Here is a 15,601-nt window from a genome sequence, read left to right as displayed (position 1 = left end):
TTTTTTGGTTTTTGGTTTTAAAGAGCAAGCACCTTGAAGCTTTAAGGGGAAAAGATTTTCAGTGTGTGGCCAAGGTTCTTCTCAGCAGTAAACTAGAAGTGTTTGGCAGAAATAAACTTAAAACCCTGGATAAGATATACAGTTTGCCTCACCTCAGTTACAAATTGTATCTTGATAAAATGCAATTTATACTGGAGCCTTGAGGCTTTTCAGCAGCACACTGCTAAATCAAGCAGCAGATCACTGCAAACTTCCAGGTCTAATTGTTTTGAATGTGTACATTTTGAAACACAACAAAATAAAAAACCAGTGTAAATGCTTGTGTTTAGGGCAAAGGTGGGGTGTTGGGGGTAAATTCATAGCTCAAAAAAATGGTTTTTCTGCCTCAAGGTCATTTATACTTCAGCTCCTATAAATATTAAACATTAGAAGTGCTATTGTTTCAGAGGTCCAGATCTTACAAATGATGCATACGTTTTGTTCTCTTTTTCTCTTAAATTGGTACTCTCTTAGCTGCTAAGAGACAGAAAGAAAATGAATGCTGGCTTTAAGGCAAAGTTACTGTTGAGTTAGAAAGTTTGATCTTGTATTTTGGATAAGAAATTAGTTGGCATTACATTTGTCAGAATAAATCACACAATTTGTTTAGAACATTGCTATCCAAATACGTCTGCCTTTCAAGGAGGAAAGCCATTTTTACTTGTGTAGTTTTTCCCCTCAAAGCAAAACCTAGAGAGCTTTTTAATGTCAATTAATGTTATGGGTGCCCATCAGACTGTTGGCTTTCCCTGTTCTCTCTTTTAAAAAATTCTATGTATTTATTTTCATGAGATAAAATAGACTGCTGAGGATATCATCAAAGACCAGTGGGGTTACTGTCTTGGTATTCTGTAAATCCCAGGCCTCGGCTACTTTAGGAGCTAGGTCAGAGGCTGAAGTAGAGAGATGTGGTTACTTGTTGGCAATGCTATTTAGATGATGTGGCTAATCACTACATCAGATATCCATCTCTCCTGTTTTGGTTTTGTGCTTTAGTTACTGGAACATGGTTTTATCTGATAGATGTTTGTTATGACCCACAGATCATGGAATCATCTGGTGCTCCCTCAGTAACCCTTATAGTAGGCAGTGGCCTTTCATGCTTGGCTTTGATCACCCTAGCAGTTGTCTATGCAGCACTATGGAGGTATGTAATTGAATCGTGTGGGTTTATAGAAATGTGCAATTATTCAGAACTGAGGGGTCATTGAAGAAGGGTTTCTATTAATCTAGGAAAAACAAGATCGCTACTGCGGAAGAGTTGTAACGTATTAATAAGTCTGATTAGGTTGACACGGTTTCTGTTCAAGCTTGGCCTGGTGGTGATCAAATGCCCCCTTTTCTCTTCCTATTCAGCATTCATGAATCTGCTATTATTATCACCATTTCTTCTCAACACTGGGGAGCCACATTCAAAGCTCCACCACCGTCAAGGGTTTCCCCTTTCAATTCACTGGAGAAGAGTGTGTTGGCCTGGCATTTCAGTTGAGAATCCCACATATGGGATACATTAAGGACTGCCTCTCCCCCAAATGGACAGACCCAGGCCCTGTACTTGACATTTGAGGCCCTTCTCAAGAGGTTTGGAGGTTGGCAGCATGAGAACAGGCCTTTTCTGTAGTAGCTCCTCATCTGTGGAATGCTCTCCCGAAAGAGGCTTGCCTGGTGCCATCTTTACATATCTTTAGGTACCAGGGGAAAGCATTCCTTTTTACCCAGGCCTTCAGCCATTAAATAATGTATGGCCTGTTGAAGGTGGTGAGGGAAGGATTGTTATTAAGTTTGTTTTGTTATTATGCTGTCTATTATTATGCTCTGTAAGATATGTTTTAAACATTGTACATCACCCTGGGATCTTTTGATAAAGGGCAGTAGATAAATCAAATAAATAAACTGTAAATAAATAAGATGAAAAGAGCTCTGGGATGAAGTGATAGCCCTTCATTGTAATCACACTTCTAATCAGTGATTTCTCTTTAAAATGAGAAGTTAGATGGTATCTACTCCAGGATCCTGGCCTTATGACACAAAAAAATGCTGCTTTTGTTTGCTTTATCACCCAGACTTTTGGTCTCAAAGGTTCCTCAGTAATTTCTGACCTGAGGCAACTTCACACATTCAATTTTGCCTTAACACAACGTTCCTTGAGTGTCCCCAGGTGAACATTAGCACAGTGAACATCCCGCACAAACTGAGATTTCCTATAGTGATTTCCACATGCCCAGCTCTATTTGATGAGATCTGAGACAGGCTCTGTGTGAGAGATGGGGAAATCTGTGGCCTTCCAGTTGTTGGATTCCAATTCCCATCCAAATCTCAGCACAGCCAATGGCCAGAGATTGTGGGAGCTGTCATCCAACAAAATCTGGATGGTCGCACATTCCTTATCACAGCTCTTATGCGAACGCATCCTCATGGATCATCTTGAGGATTGACTATGTGAGCTGCCCATAGATCACATTCACAAATGAAAGCCATGGAGAAATTCCAACTGAAGCTGCTGCAGTTTAGAAGTGGGGGATGAATCTGTCTGTGAGTTGTAAAATGACAGTGAATTATGATTACAGCTCATCCTTTCCCAAGTGGACACTTCTTGAAATTATTATTTTTAAAATAGTTTTAAAAGAACATTGTAGTACTAACTGATGGTTTATCAGTACTATTTATTGCCACATGACACTGATGAAACAAATAAATGATTAAATCCACATAAAAACCATAGGTGAATACTCATATAGTTACACATTTATCTAAATCAGAGCCTTCTGAACTTTTCATGCTTGTGACACACTTTTTAAGAAATGTATCGTTCTGTGACACTGTAGCAAACTGGAGGTTAAACTAACCCCTTTTCAGCCCCAGGAGGAGCGCTGGGAGCGTTTGCGCGACACACTTACACACTGAAGTTGACACACTAATGTGTCGTGACACACAGTTTGGAAAGCTCTGATCTAAACGAACACAGTGAGCCTAGCAGCATCATGGTGGGGAAACTTGAAGGCTAATACATCACTGTCCTCACACCTAATTATTTGGCAGAGCTGGCCCGGTGCATTGTGGGATTACTTTTCTAGCACTTGATGGAGTCTAAAACTAAGGAAGCCTAGGGTTAGTATCAGTCTCTAAATGGTAGTGTCTATAACCATGAATGTTACACCCAACTGAGGTTGTTTGTTTCCAAAATGAGTGGAAATGTTACGCACCCCAGTCTTTACTAAAAGTAGTAATGCATAAACAGCAGCAAGAACAAAATGCAGCAAAGCCTGAGTTATTTGAATCCTTGGGTAGCATGTGGGGAAACAGTGAGTTTTCTTTAGTACAGGGAAGGACCTATATCTGAGGAGTCCACTTTGTTCTAAGGGCAGAATCCCAATAGGTGGCAGGGATTTTGGCCACACAAACCAATACTTTCTTCTTCTTTTAACTTTCTAAAAATTAATTCTGAAGATAGGAACAAACATGCATACTTTCATGTATGGTACAATCATGTTTTACTTCCTAGCCATAAAGGCTTTACAGTAGGGTGACCGGATGCAAAATAGGACAAGGCTTCCCCACCTTTAATAGTTCTGCAGAAGAGGACATTGCAACAGCTTAACTTGCATGGCAAGCTACAATAGCTGAAATTTCGTCTCCTGCACATCTATCGCAGGTGTGGGAGTCCTGCCCTCTTTTGCATCTGTCTGCCTTACTTCACAATTATGGGGCACATGCACTCAGGCATACCCCCAGGTGTCTTATATGAAACTGAAAGAGAGATGTAACATTAAAGAGTGGAATGGCTCTCTCACACACACTATTATTTATTTATGAATGAAAGTATACTCAGGCTCTCACAACACTTTGATTAGAAACCAGGAGGAGTAACAATGGGCAGATAAAATTGCTTTGGAGAACAGATCTGCACCATGGGCTGCCAGTAGAACATCCCCGACTTAATGCAAAGCAAACCACTAGAAACCCCAACATATTTCTAGTTGATCCACAACCCAGTTGAGTAGAAGAATTTGGATTGCTATCACAGCCCATATAGATGTGCTTAAATCTTTTCAGCACAACTGGGTTGTACATCACACTGATAATTTAACACAGGAATATCTCAGGGCAACATTTTTTCACTGGCAAGGACAGATGAAAGTATCAGGGTTTGGGGTAACAAATTATTTGGTTTCCTATTCCTGTGAAATTATTCCTATGACTAAAAAAAAAAAAAAAGACTTTACAAGTTTGCTTACTTAGCTCTATTTTTTGTTAGAAGTGAAATGGACTTGTGTTGATCCTATGATGATCAGTTCCCTAGTGCAACAATAAAATTAGATCACATGGGGTAGTATTCAACTAAGATTTACTCAGAGTAAACCCACTGAAATTAATAAACATGACTAAGTTAGGTTCATTAATTTCAGTGGGTCTACTCTAAGTAAAACTTGACTAGTACTCCTAATGCTTTCGTAATTTACTGAAGTGGATTAATGCCCATGCACCCTTCAATAAAGTTTTCTCAATGCAAAACTAATATTCTTCATTATGCAAGGCTGGTGTTCTGTTTGCCTGTTTTTGCTGCAGTTGGGAAAGGAGTTCAGCAAAGAACGGGGGGAGGCATCTTGTGCAGCAGAGCCAATAATTGAAAGATGGCTACTTTTTGGTAGATACTTGATCTTGAACCATAATATTTTGCTCTGAATGATTCTCCATATCAAACAGCATGCAAAAGTGTATGTAAGGTATACAAAATTTGAACTTTCACACACTAAAAAAGTTTCCTAAATTACTGGCAAAGCAACTATTGGCAGTGGTGTGTATGTGGAACTGTCAACTTAATGCATTATTTGGCAGTAGCATAAATTATCTGTATTCTAGCTTCTATACACAAGCTATTTTGTAAGTATAACCTAGCATCATAATTAATGAGCGGATTAAACTTATATGCTCAAATATTCCTATCAGACAATAAGCGGTGGGTGTCTCATTGAAATGAGTGGCAGCTGAGCAAAAGCACTAATTTTAGTAGGGCTTCTGTAAATCATTTCCCAGGGGGTTGCAGCCAGTCATAAGCAGCTATATTGCTCTAGAACTAGGTGGTGCGAGCTGCTAATTTCAAAATGCTGTGTCATAAGCATCAAGGGCTATGAACTCCAATTACCAACACACATGTAGCAAATCTCTTGGAATTGTTGGAGCATTATGGAGTACTTGTTTTTTTCTTATGCAATGCTGTTATTATTAATAAAAAAATAATGATTTTAAAAGTTATCTTCAGACCTTCAGACAGAAGGCATTTTATTTTTCAGAAGTGCTATTTAAAACTTTTAAAAATGTCAGAATTAATGTTTTATTTTTAATTTTTTTTAAATTACAATATTGGTATGCAATGTATTTAGATAGCCTTTTGTTGTGTGTCTTTCTTTGGACAGATACATCAGATCTGAGAGGTCAATAATTCTAATTAATTTCTGCCTGTCTATTATCTCATCAAATATTCTTATACTGGTTGGACAAACGCAGACACATAATAAGGTATGAATAAACTACATTTATATTATAATTGCATTCTGTTTTTGTATAGCTGAATACATTTGCTCTCTTTTTTTGTCCAAAAAAATTAAGGTGTTTTTTTTAAATTGCAGATAAAAGCCAAATAAATTATTCAACATGTTGCCTATGTTGCCAAAGAACCCCCCTTTCAAACTTCCCTTTGATAACCTTCCCTCTCAATAATTAGCATTTTGTGTAGCAAAGTTGTGTAAATTTCAGAGCTAAAAAACCTCAAAGACATGATACTTCAAAAACACAGATTCTGGCTCAAATTGGTGTTGTGATGGGATTGTATTTTTATCATTTTTGGTAGCATACCGACATTCAATGGGAGGTATGAAAATAGTTATAGCACAATTTTATTTGTATTACTCAGAACTAAGCTCCATTGAGTTTAGTGGAACTTACTCCCAAGTAAATAGCACAAAAGATTTCAGCCTTAAGGTATTATTCTTGAAGATTTGAACAGACCTATATGCCATGTGAATGCTATAAAAACTCTGATTTAGCTGGTGATAATTGTTGTGTTCTGCATATTCATTGCTCATCTTCTCTTTACAATGTGACTTCTTTTCTGCCTATATTTGTGTATTGGGACATGACTGTCAGGCATGATTCAGCCTAGTTGAAATACATGAGGTTATTCCGTGATCCTTTCAATCTGATCCTAAACCCAGTACACAGCAGTTCCATTCAAACCAATGTCGCTTACTTTCCTGTATTGGTTTTGGGTCATATTACCTATTAGCTTCAATCCATTTACCTTTGTACTGTCTTATGGATCAAGATGATATTCAGTCATGTGGAAGTATAACTAGGATGTGGATCATGGCTAGGCATTTGTGCAGGCAACAAATGAAAATTGCAGTATGAGTACATTGGCTTTCTCGGTTAAGGCAAATTAGTGTTTTAAGATATGCACATGTGTTTGGTGCATGGATTCTGTACTCTGTGGTCTTCCTGTTCTAAATTCTATGAGGGATTCCTGGCTTCGTTAATATTTCCAGTTGCTGGTAAATTGATTAGTTGGAAAGAGAGAGAGAGCATGGTCTGATCTCTAAAACCTGCTGCCCCAGCAAATGTATAATTAGAAGGGTATACCTAGCACTGTGTCACTCCAATATTGTTAGTGCAAATGTGTTGCAAGGGTTCTGTGTTGCAGTGGATGATCCATGACAAATGTTTAGGATTGTGGGATGAAGCTGAAGAGCTAATATCAGCATTTTGCCTTTAACTGCATCTGGGCCAGATTGATGTTGAATATATGTATGTGTGATACTTTAAAAACAGCTGCTACTCGTTTTAGCCATTTTCTAACCAATCCATCAAAATCAAGGAGTATTCTACCACTGACTTCAGTTAGATGTTCTTATTGTTCTCAAGAAGGGGAAAGCAAATAGACCTCAAAAGTCTTGACTTTACAGCTATGGGTATCATAAAACTGTGGCGCTTTAGGCCACCATGATATTCCATTATTCCTGCACCTCATGTCATAGGGTGGGTTATTAGATTACACTTAGTCATGCATTCAAGTGGTAGTGCAGTGTGGAAGTAACTCAAGCAACTACCATAGCAGCAGCAGCAGCAGCAGCACAAAGCATGGCAAAAAGCTGAAAACTGGGTGAGTTTCCTCCTCCCATCTTTTACTGCTCACTCAGATAGATTGTTCATGTGAGGTCTTAAATATAATTCATGAATTATCATTCGTATCTGAAATGACACCTATAGCTCCCTATACAGAGCCACACACACACACACACACACACACAGAGAGAGAGAGAGAGAGAGAGAGAGAGAGAGAGATGAGCCTTCTCCTATGGTGTGTGATCCCACACTGTTGGAAACTCCCTCTCCTTCTCCCTTTGTATGTGTGTGAAGATTCCCAACATCCTTCCAGCAGGAGGAAAGTGTGTGCCTAGAAAAGGGGTGTGTACATCTTGATCTATTCAGATAATTGGCATTTCCAACAAAATGTATCAGCTATCAGTGAGAAAATGCTCACTATATCACTTCTGAAAAGGTATTTTGAGATTTAATGCCCTGTCTTGTTTAAGTGCTACCGGATTTCCTCCCCACCCCCCAAAATGAAATCAAAGCAAATTTACAACCCAGCTTTGTTCTAGCTTAAAAACGATTTTGCAAAAGGTTCCCAACCCCTAGTCTATATCATCTCTCAGTCCATAGATATGAATTGCTGAGAAAGTATATTATATGGATGGAGGACAGAGTAAGACATTCTGTGCCAAAATGTGTCTTCATTAATTACTAGCAAAATTTAATTTTAACACTTTTGTTTGCTGCCTAGCTAATATATTTTGATACCAGCTCAGCCTTTCATTTTCTGCAATCTCATGTGTTTAATGATAAATTCCCATGTATGGACACAATTCAGCAATGCTTTGTGCTGCTTTGATGGAGGCCAGATATTGCCATACCTTTCTGATTAAAATTGGTGGATATGACACTTCAAAATGCAGGTGTGAAACCAGGTCTGTGCTTATATTTCGCCTGTATGATTTATTTGTTCATGCACATGAAGATATTTAAGCTTGGAACTAGCATGTCTCCAAAGTTGTCTGTAAATCTAATCTATAGTGTCCAATACAGGTTGAGGGTGAATTACTATAACCACATTCTTATTTGAGATTCCAGTTTGTGGGTTTTGTACTCTGATTCAGTATTTAACAGAACAATAATACTTATTGGGGATTTTTGAAAGGGAGATGTAACCCTGCTCTTCCCACTCAAAACAGAGTTGAGGCCATGTTCAAAATATTTTCTTCTTATAGGACCCCCATGGCAACCTCTTGCATTTCTCTTCCCACGCATTTCAGCTGCTGAGTGCCTTTTTCACATCCACCCAATTATGAAGCCACACCCTCATACTTCAGACCCTTTTGTGCCCCTGCTTTCATTTTCAACTGCATTCCCATGCCTCCTAATCTCTCCTTTCTTGCAACCCCCTCTGCACTCTCATTTTTACCTTTAGCCTCTTTTTTCCTTCACTCTCCTCCTTACTTTTCTTAACTCTCCCTTGAACACATATCACTCTCATTTTCATGCCCTGTCCTCTCTCCCTTTGCACACACATACCCCATTATCAACCCCCTTTTTCTACCTCCTCTTTTTTCAACTCTCCAGGGCACACAGACCACTCCACTTTTCCATGCCTCCTCCTCTCTCTGCATGCCCTCTTGGCTCGCACCAACCCTTGCTGATATATGTTTCTGTATCTTTAAGATCAGTAGAATCTTAAGAGCAAGGCTGTCAGCTAGCTTGTTCAGTTAGAGAAGGTCAATTTTAGTTGATGGGTGTTGTATATAAGTGGGTGCTCAGTTGTTAATAAAACCTCTCTAAATTGCCACACAGAATCTGGAACTATGTTGAAAGCAACAAATGGTGGCAGGAGTGAACTATATTCTCGGAAGTTGTTATGGGATACTTAAGAACTCCACATTCTATATCTCTCACACATGAGTGAGTTGAGTAATAGAAGAAGGAGAAGTTTAAAACAGCCATTTTATTTCCTTTTTGTGTCCGTCCATCCCCTTCTCACTGTACTCAAATAATGGTAGAAGTTTAAGTAAAGTGGGGGTGGAAGGATACTGATTTCAAACAATGGCAGAGGTTTGAATAATGCAGGGATATAATGACACTAAGGGGTTATTTTTCAAGAAAACAGGCCAGTTTAACAAGGAGATGGATAGTCACAGAAGCAAACACCAAAAAGCTAACACAACAAAGCCTTCCCAAATTCCCTTAATGATGTACTCAACCATTGTTTTACTTCCCTCCTCAGTATCACCCCCTGCTCACTCTACCCAAACTTCTGCTATTGCTTAAAATCACCAGTTTTCCCCTCTCAGTTTTCTGCAGCTCTGCTTTGTTCAACCCTCTGCTGTTGCTTAAAACTGCCATTTTCCTATGTGTCTCTCTATCTTCTGTTTTCTCTTTTGCTCCCTCTCCCACCCCCACCGTGCAAATTCAGGATTGTGATGTGGCACTACAAATTTTCCAGTGGGGGTTGCACAATGACAGCATTACATTTTTATGTATATAGGAAGAATGGTTTGGTGTAGATGTAAGAAAACCACATTAAAATCCCTGTTCAGTGATTAAGTCTTAACTGTATGTACCATATGTCCTTGGATGAAGAAGAACTGGTGATACAAATGTGGCAAATGGCTAAATAATAACCCTACTTTTTGACAATATTCCATCAAAGGCCAAGGATTAACACTAACATTTGTTGTTTACCTTACCTTAGAAAATGTATCACTCCAAAAAATATAAAACATGCAATTAGTGGTTTACAGAAAAGCACGTCTCTTGTTATAGTGTTGACATGAGCACAAGCCTTTGAAGGCAAAGGGACCAGTTATGCAGCAAACCCCTGCCAAGTACCGTATTTTTCGCTCTATAACACGCACCTGACCATAACACGCACATCGTTTTTAGAGGAGGAAAACAAGGGAAAAAATATTCTGAATGAAACAGTGGACGTATCATTTTTGTGCTTCATGCTGTGGCCACAGACATGTGATCTGATGGTGAATTTGGGGTGACCCAATGCAAAAATCCTGAGAATCCCTGTGGATCCATGCTTTGTAACCACGTTTTTGCACCATTGCAGCCCCAGGCAACAGTGGGTGCGTGATTTTTTGGGGGGGGCAGGCTGTAGCCATGGACATGCTATGTGCTCTGATGGTGAATTTTGGCTGACCCAATGCAAAGATCCTGAGGATCCATGTGGACCCATACTTTTTAACCACGTTTTTGCACCATTGCAGCCCCAGGCAACAGTGGGTGCATGATTTTTTTTGGGGGGGACAGGCTGTAGCCATGGACATGCTATGTGCTCTGATGGTGAATTTTGGCTGACCCAATGCAAAGATCCTGAGGATCCATGTGGATCCATGCTTTGTAACCACGTTTTTGCACCATTGCAGCCCCAGGCAACAGTGGGTGCATGATTTTTTTTTGGGGGGGGGGGACAGGCTGTAGCCATGGACATGCTATGTGCTCTGATGGTGAATTTTGGCTGACCCAATGCAAAGATCCTGAGGATCCATGTGGATCCATGCTTTGTAACCACGTTTTTGCACCATTGCAGCCCCAGGCAACAGTGGGTGCATGATTTTTTTTTGGGGGGGGGACAGGCTGTAGCCATGGACATGCTATGTGCTCTGATGGTGAATTTTGGCTGACCCAATGCAAAGATCCTGAGGATCCATGTGGATCCATGCTTTGTAACCACGTTTTTGCACCATTGCAGCCCCAGGCAACAATGGGTGTGTGATTTTGGGGGGGCAGGCTGTAGCCATGGACATGCTGTGTGCTCTGATGGTGAATTTGGGGTGACCCAATGCAAAGATCCTGAGGATCCATGTGGATCCATGCTTTGTAACCACATTTTAAGTGGGGAGGGAAGGAAAAACACAGAAGGCTAAGAATGCAGGAGGGCTATAACGTGAGGAAAGGAAGGCAAAAGTTTTCCCCCACCCACCCACACAAGCCAGCCAGCCTGCGCTCTCTCTCTCTCCCTCTCCCTCCCACCAGCATGACAGAAGAAAGCATTTTAACTGCATTAAGAACTATTTAGCAGCGAAACCTAAGCTTTGCCATCCCTTAAGAGGTACAGACACTGTAATCTTCCAGATCGCATGAATTTACAGGCAAAACACTGTTTAAGGATTTCATCCTTTTAAATGGAAGAAAGCATATTTGAATGCTGTGTGTCTCCAAAAACAAAAAGCAGGAAGTCAAATCAGAATTTTAAGCCGAACCTGTAATCTCTCTTCCCTTCACAAACATTGTTCCCTCCGGAGCAGGGAGAGGATAGAACGAGGGACGCTCTGCTCTCCCCTCTACTTGCCTGGAGGGGAGGGGCTTTCCCTGCTCTTTGTTCCGTTTGAGCAAACACAGTAACGAAACAGAGCAGGGTGGGCAGTAAGACCCTGAGGCAGAATGCAGGAAAGCCACCACTTCCTCTCTCACGGAGCTCCCTTCTCCCTGAAGCGCGGTTTGATTTTTGCCTCATTTTTCGGCTCCAGGGACCACACATTCGCTGCATAACACGCACAGACATTTCCCCTTCCTTTTTAGGAGAAAAAATCTGCGTGTTATAGAGCGAAAAATACGGTATTTGAACTGGCTCTTCTAACTACAGTTACGGTAACTGGCTGCTGCTTCTGTCTCCTTGCTACTGAAGACACAGTGACAATATATAAGTCTCCTGGGTTGTTGTTGTTCTTTGGACAAGCACAAGATCTACAGCTCCTGGGTTATTGAGCATCTGTCTGCTGCCACAGATGGTGGCAAGATAAACTGCCCTCCTGTACTGCACCCTGGCATTAGGGCAATCAGTTCTGTCATCTCAGCAGTAGCATTGTGATTGGCTCCCTTCTTCAAAGCAACTCCTTAATGCAAATTCATGCAATACTCTCTTAATTTATGTCAGCAGCCTCACTGTCCTTGGGCACATATAACTCACATGGATAAAGGCCAGGCAGCTGTTGTTCGTCTAGGGTGGCCATGTGCCCTACTTTACAGAGAACAGCCCTCTGTTTGATAAAGAAGCATCAGAAGGGAGAGCAGGGGCTTGGAGGTTGCCCATCAAGAGTTAGCAGCACCTTGATAGTAGACTAAGCAGGAACATATGTCACCTGGTCACCGTTTACCTAATTATGGTGAGATGCGTTGTATCTAAATTATAACTATCCTTTCTAAATTTGCATCAGTGCATATAAACTAGTGTGTGCACATTTTACGTACATCTGTGTCCCCTTTTTTGGGTGATCAGCCTCTATTGGGCTACATCAGCTTTTGCCAACCTGGTATCTATCCTGCACCATCAGCCCCAGCCAGCATGGCTGTGCTGGCTGGGGCTGTTGGGAGTTAGTCCAAAACATCTGGAGGCACCAGGATAGTGAAGGCTTGTCTACAGCCATTCCCATGATCAAGGTTGTATTACCTCTAGTGACAACAACATTAATTGCTATGATGCATTATGTTCATGACTGCCCACTTCATGCCTTGCATTTCATTTCTTGAATTATTACATGAGCCAGACCATAGAAATTCAGCAGGGCCTCTACTAGGCAATAAGCCTTTCATGATAGCAGGTCTCCAAACCCAATAAAAGCATGTGTTCAAAATCCAAAGGCATTTGTCTTGATGGTGAACATTTAAGAGAAACATAGAAACAAACAAATACCTAATTGACTTTTATTATTAAATAGAATAAAACATCAAACCAGGTTGTTTTAAATATATATTTTAGAGTTGAATACAATAACTAATATGCATGAGGAACATGTAGATAAGCTGTTCTTGCCAGCTAACCGAAAGTGCCCACAGAATATGTTGTTATCTTAGGAGGTCTGCAAGAAAATAGGATGAAATCATTGCAGTGGAATAGTTTAGGATGATATTAAACACCAGTTCTTATAAATTAGGTCTTATGACTATGTCTCTGTTAGCTTTATACAATTCCCCTGTATGAATTAAGAGGAGATAGCAGTTTCAATGACTTCAGAAGATTGTGCTTTTGCCTTGTTAAATTACTTCTTGTCTTCAGTAGAAATGGGGTTAAGCAGTATCTGTGCCACAGGAAGAAGAAGCTTAAGCTTGTATAGTTGGGATCCTACAAAACCACCTTGAATTCTTCAAAGCTGAAGTACTTTCTAAAAATTTCAAATGCACATAGCTTGCAGAGAGACATTCCACCCCCACTTCCTGCTCTGTGAACTAGTATTTAAGTTTAAAGCTTCAGAAGTGTAGGTCACATAGCTTTTTAGCTCTTTTGAAAAGATGGACAGTGGGGGGGGGATAGGTTATGGGGTACAGGGAAATTTAGATATGTGAAGATCTAGACCAGAACGGCCCAACTTTTCATACCAAGTGTACTTTGACACAGAACCCGTGGGCTGCACGGAGGAGGGGGACCAAGGCCAAAATTTGATGCCCCCAACCTTCGTGCTGTCTACCGAAAGATGGGTAAGGAGGTGCCAGGCTTTCCCAAAAGTTTGAAGGAGGTGGAAGGACTCTAGGACCCTGTCAAAGCCCTCATGCCTCCTTCTCAAAGCCCAGTGCCTCACTTTCCTGGCTTTGGGAAGGCAGCAAGAAGCCTGGGGGGTGTCAAATGTTTTCAAGGGCCACCAAAAAAGACACTGAGGGCCGCATGCGGACCTCGTGTTGCAGCACCCTGATCTAGCCCCTTCTTTGCCACAGTTGCTGCTCAGCATTGCAGCCACTTCCTACCCGCTAGTCTCTGCTGGCCTCTCATACCGTCTTAGGTGCTTTCTTATTTCCTCTCCTCTCTTTCGCTGCTCCTTGCACTGCATGAAAAGCTGCCTCTGGAGTTCCCTTGAGTTTCATAGCTTCCAGAAAAGTGTGCTGCGTGGTTCTTTAGATTGTGGCCTATATCACATAACTCTTTCCATATTATTACCTGCTTGCTGTTGCTCTCCATGCCACCAAGAGAAATTGCTGCATTTTGTCACTCTGGACCTTGCTGCTTGCTACTATAAATTGTTTGATTATGTTCCAGCTTTAACACAATTGTAGGCTTTCCCCTACTGAGACTGTGATTGGTATCCGCCTGAATAACTTGTGTGTGTACACACACACACACACTTTCATTTTATTCATATTCTGAAACTGCCTTTTTCAGCTTCATTAGCAATGGCAATGTAAATGAAAGAAAACACTTTACCTATTTTCCTTGTAAAGACAAGAAGTCTGCACCCTTTGCAAAAATGCATCAAGGCAGATGGAGGCAGCTAATTATGTCGCACCTTCCCTCCTTCTTGGTGTGCATATGCTTCAGTCTACTGGTATGTCCTACTGCCTTAGAGGAGTTTGCACAACACATGATCCTTTAAGGCAGAATGCAAGGTAGCTTTTCACAACACAGGCAGAATACCCTGTCAAATGAGAGCATCACATTTGTTATGCTCTACTTAAGGCTTTTCAGGGAGGGGAAATCCATACACCATGCTCCTAGAGGTCATCTCATTTAATACTGTGAAGCAATGCCCCAAAGTAGCTGTTTCTGGCAAGCAAAAAAAGTGGGGCAGGCTTGACTGAACAGGGAACGGACTTGCTTGCATTTAAAAGCGGCCCAAATTTGACATGCCAACTATCCATTGCCAGCTCCTATTTTACATTCCTGTATGTTGCTCTGCCAATGCAAACTTCATGTTGCCTTAGCATAGGGGTATAGGAAACTGCCTTACACCTTTGGTTTGGCTATCTAAGAATCATATCCAGCACTGGCAGTAGTTCTCCAGGGTTTCAGGTAGGAGCTCTACTTGGAGATGCCGGTGACTGAACCTTGGATCCTTCACACACAAAACATGTGCCATGCCACTGAGCTACAGCCATCCCTTACCTGCCTCACTATCTGAGTGTAGCGTGAAGCTTTCAACAATGTCCAATCTACCTAGAGGTTAGCTGGCAGCTACCATGGTGATTTTTCCCTGTAGGCAAAAAGTGGGTGATGGAGATAGGTGGCACACCTAAATATTTGTTGCACTTCTGCAAACCTCGGGTCTGCTGATGCCCTCCTATAATGTGTGGCTGCTACCACTTTGGCTGTATCAGAATTAGAATATAAGATGATCTACGGCATTTAGGTGACCTAGCTGAGACACCCCTGTGGTGAGCTGCAGTGAGCCCTTGAAAGCATCACTGCAACAGGGAAAGTGTATAATTTGAGGCACTTTGCTGCAATTTACTCCTGTAGGATTCAGAGTCCTGTCTGAACTGTTTCAATGACATCATGACATGCTGTTCTGAAAATGGAATTTGTTGCTGTGCATTCTCTTAGGCCTATTTTTAATTGTTTTTCTCCTCTGGAAATCACCCCACACCACAGCCACGAAGAGCAACAACACGTCCCTTTGAAAGCACCTGTTGCAATAGTTCCAGGCAATCTGTTGATGACTCAAGGAAGCTATTCCTGGTGTGACACTATTCCCCCTTCCTATGCTTTTACATTTGGTCGTATTCCAGCTCAAATGGC

The 15,601-nt window shown here is 41.1% G+C and overlaps 1 protein-coding gene across 5 annotated transcripts in view; it reads left to right on the top strand.

Annotated features, from left to right (window-relative positions):
• The window catches only part of ADGRB3 (adhesion G protein-coupled receptor B3), a 445,105-nt gene that overhangs the window by 334,928 nt on the left and 94,576 nt on the right, over positions 1–15,601 (top strand). For all 5 annotated transcript variants that reach the window (XM_028722675.2, XM_028722676.2, XM_028722674.2 and 2 more), the window contains 2 exons: positions 1,083–1,186; positions 5,454–5,556. In XM_028722675.2, coding sequence (XP_028578508.1) covers positions 1,083–1,186; positions 5,454–5,556 — 207 coding nt within the window. The remainder of the gene's footprint in view (positions 1–1,082; positions 1,187–5,453; positions 5,557–15,601) is intronic.

The sequence above is a fragment of the Podarcis muralis genome, chromosome 3, assembly GCF_964188315.1.
Source record: "Podarcis muralis chromosome 3, rPodMur119.hap1.1, whole genome shotgun sequence".
Taxonomy (NCBI): Eukaryota; Metazoa; Chordata; class Lepidosauria; order Squamata; family Lacertidae; genus Podarcis; species Podarcis muralis.
The sequence above is the reverse complement of the archived record's forward strand: the minus strand, read 5'-3'. Positions and strand labels throughout refer to the sequence as shown.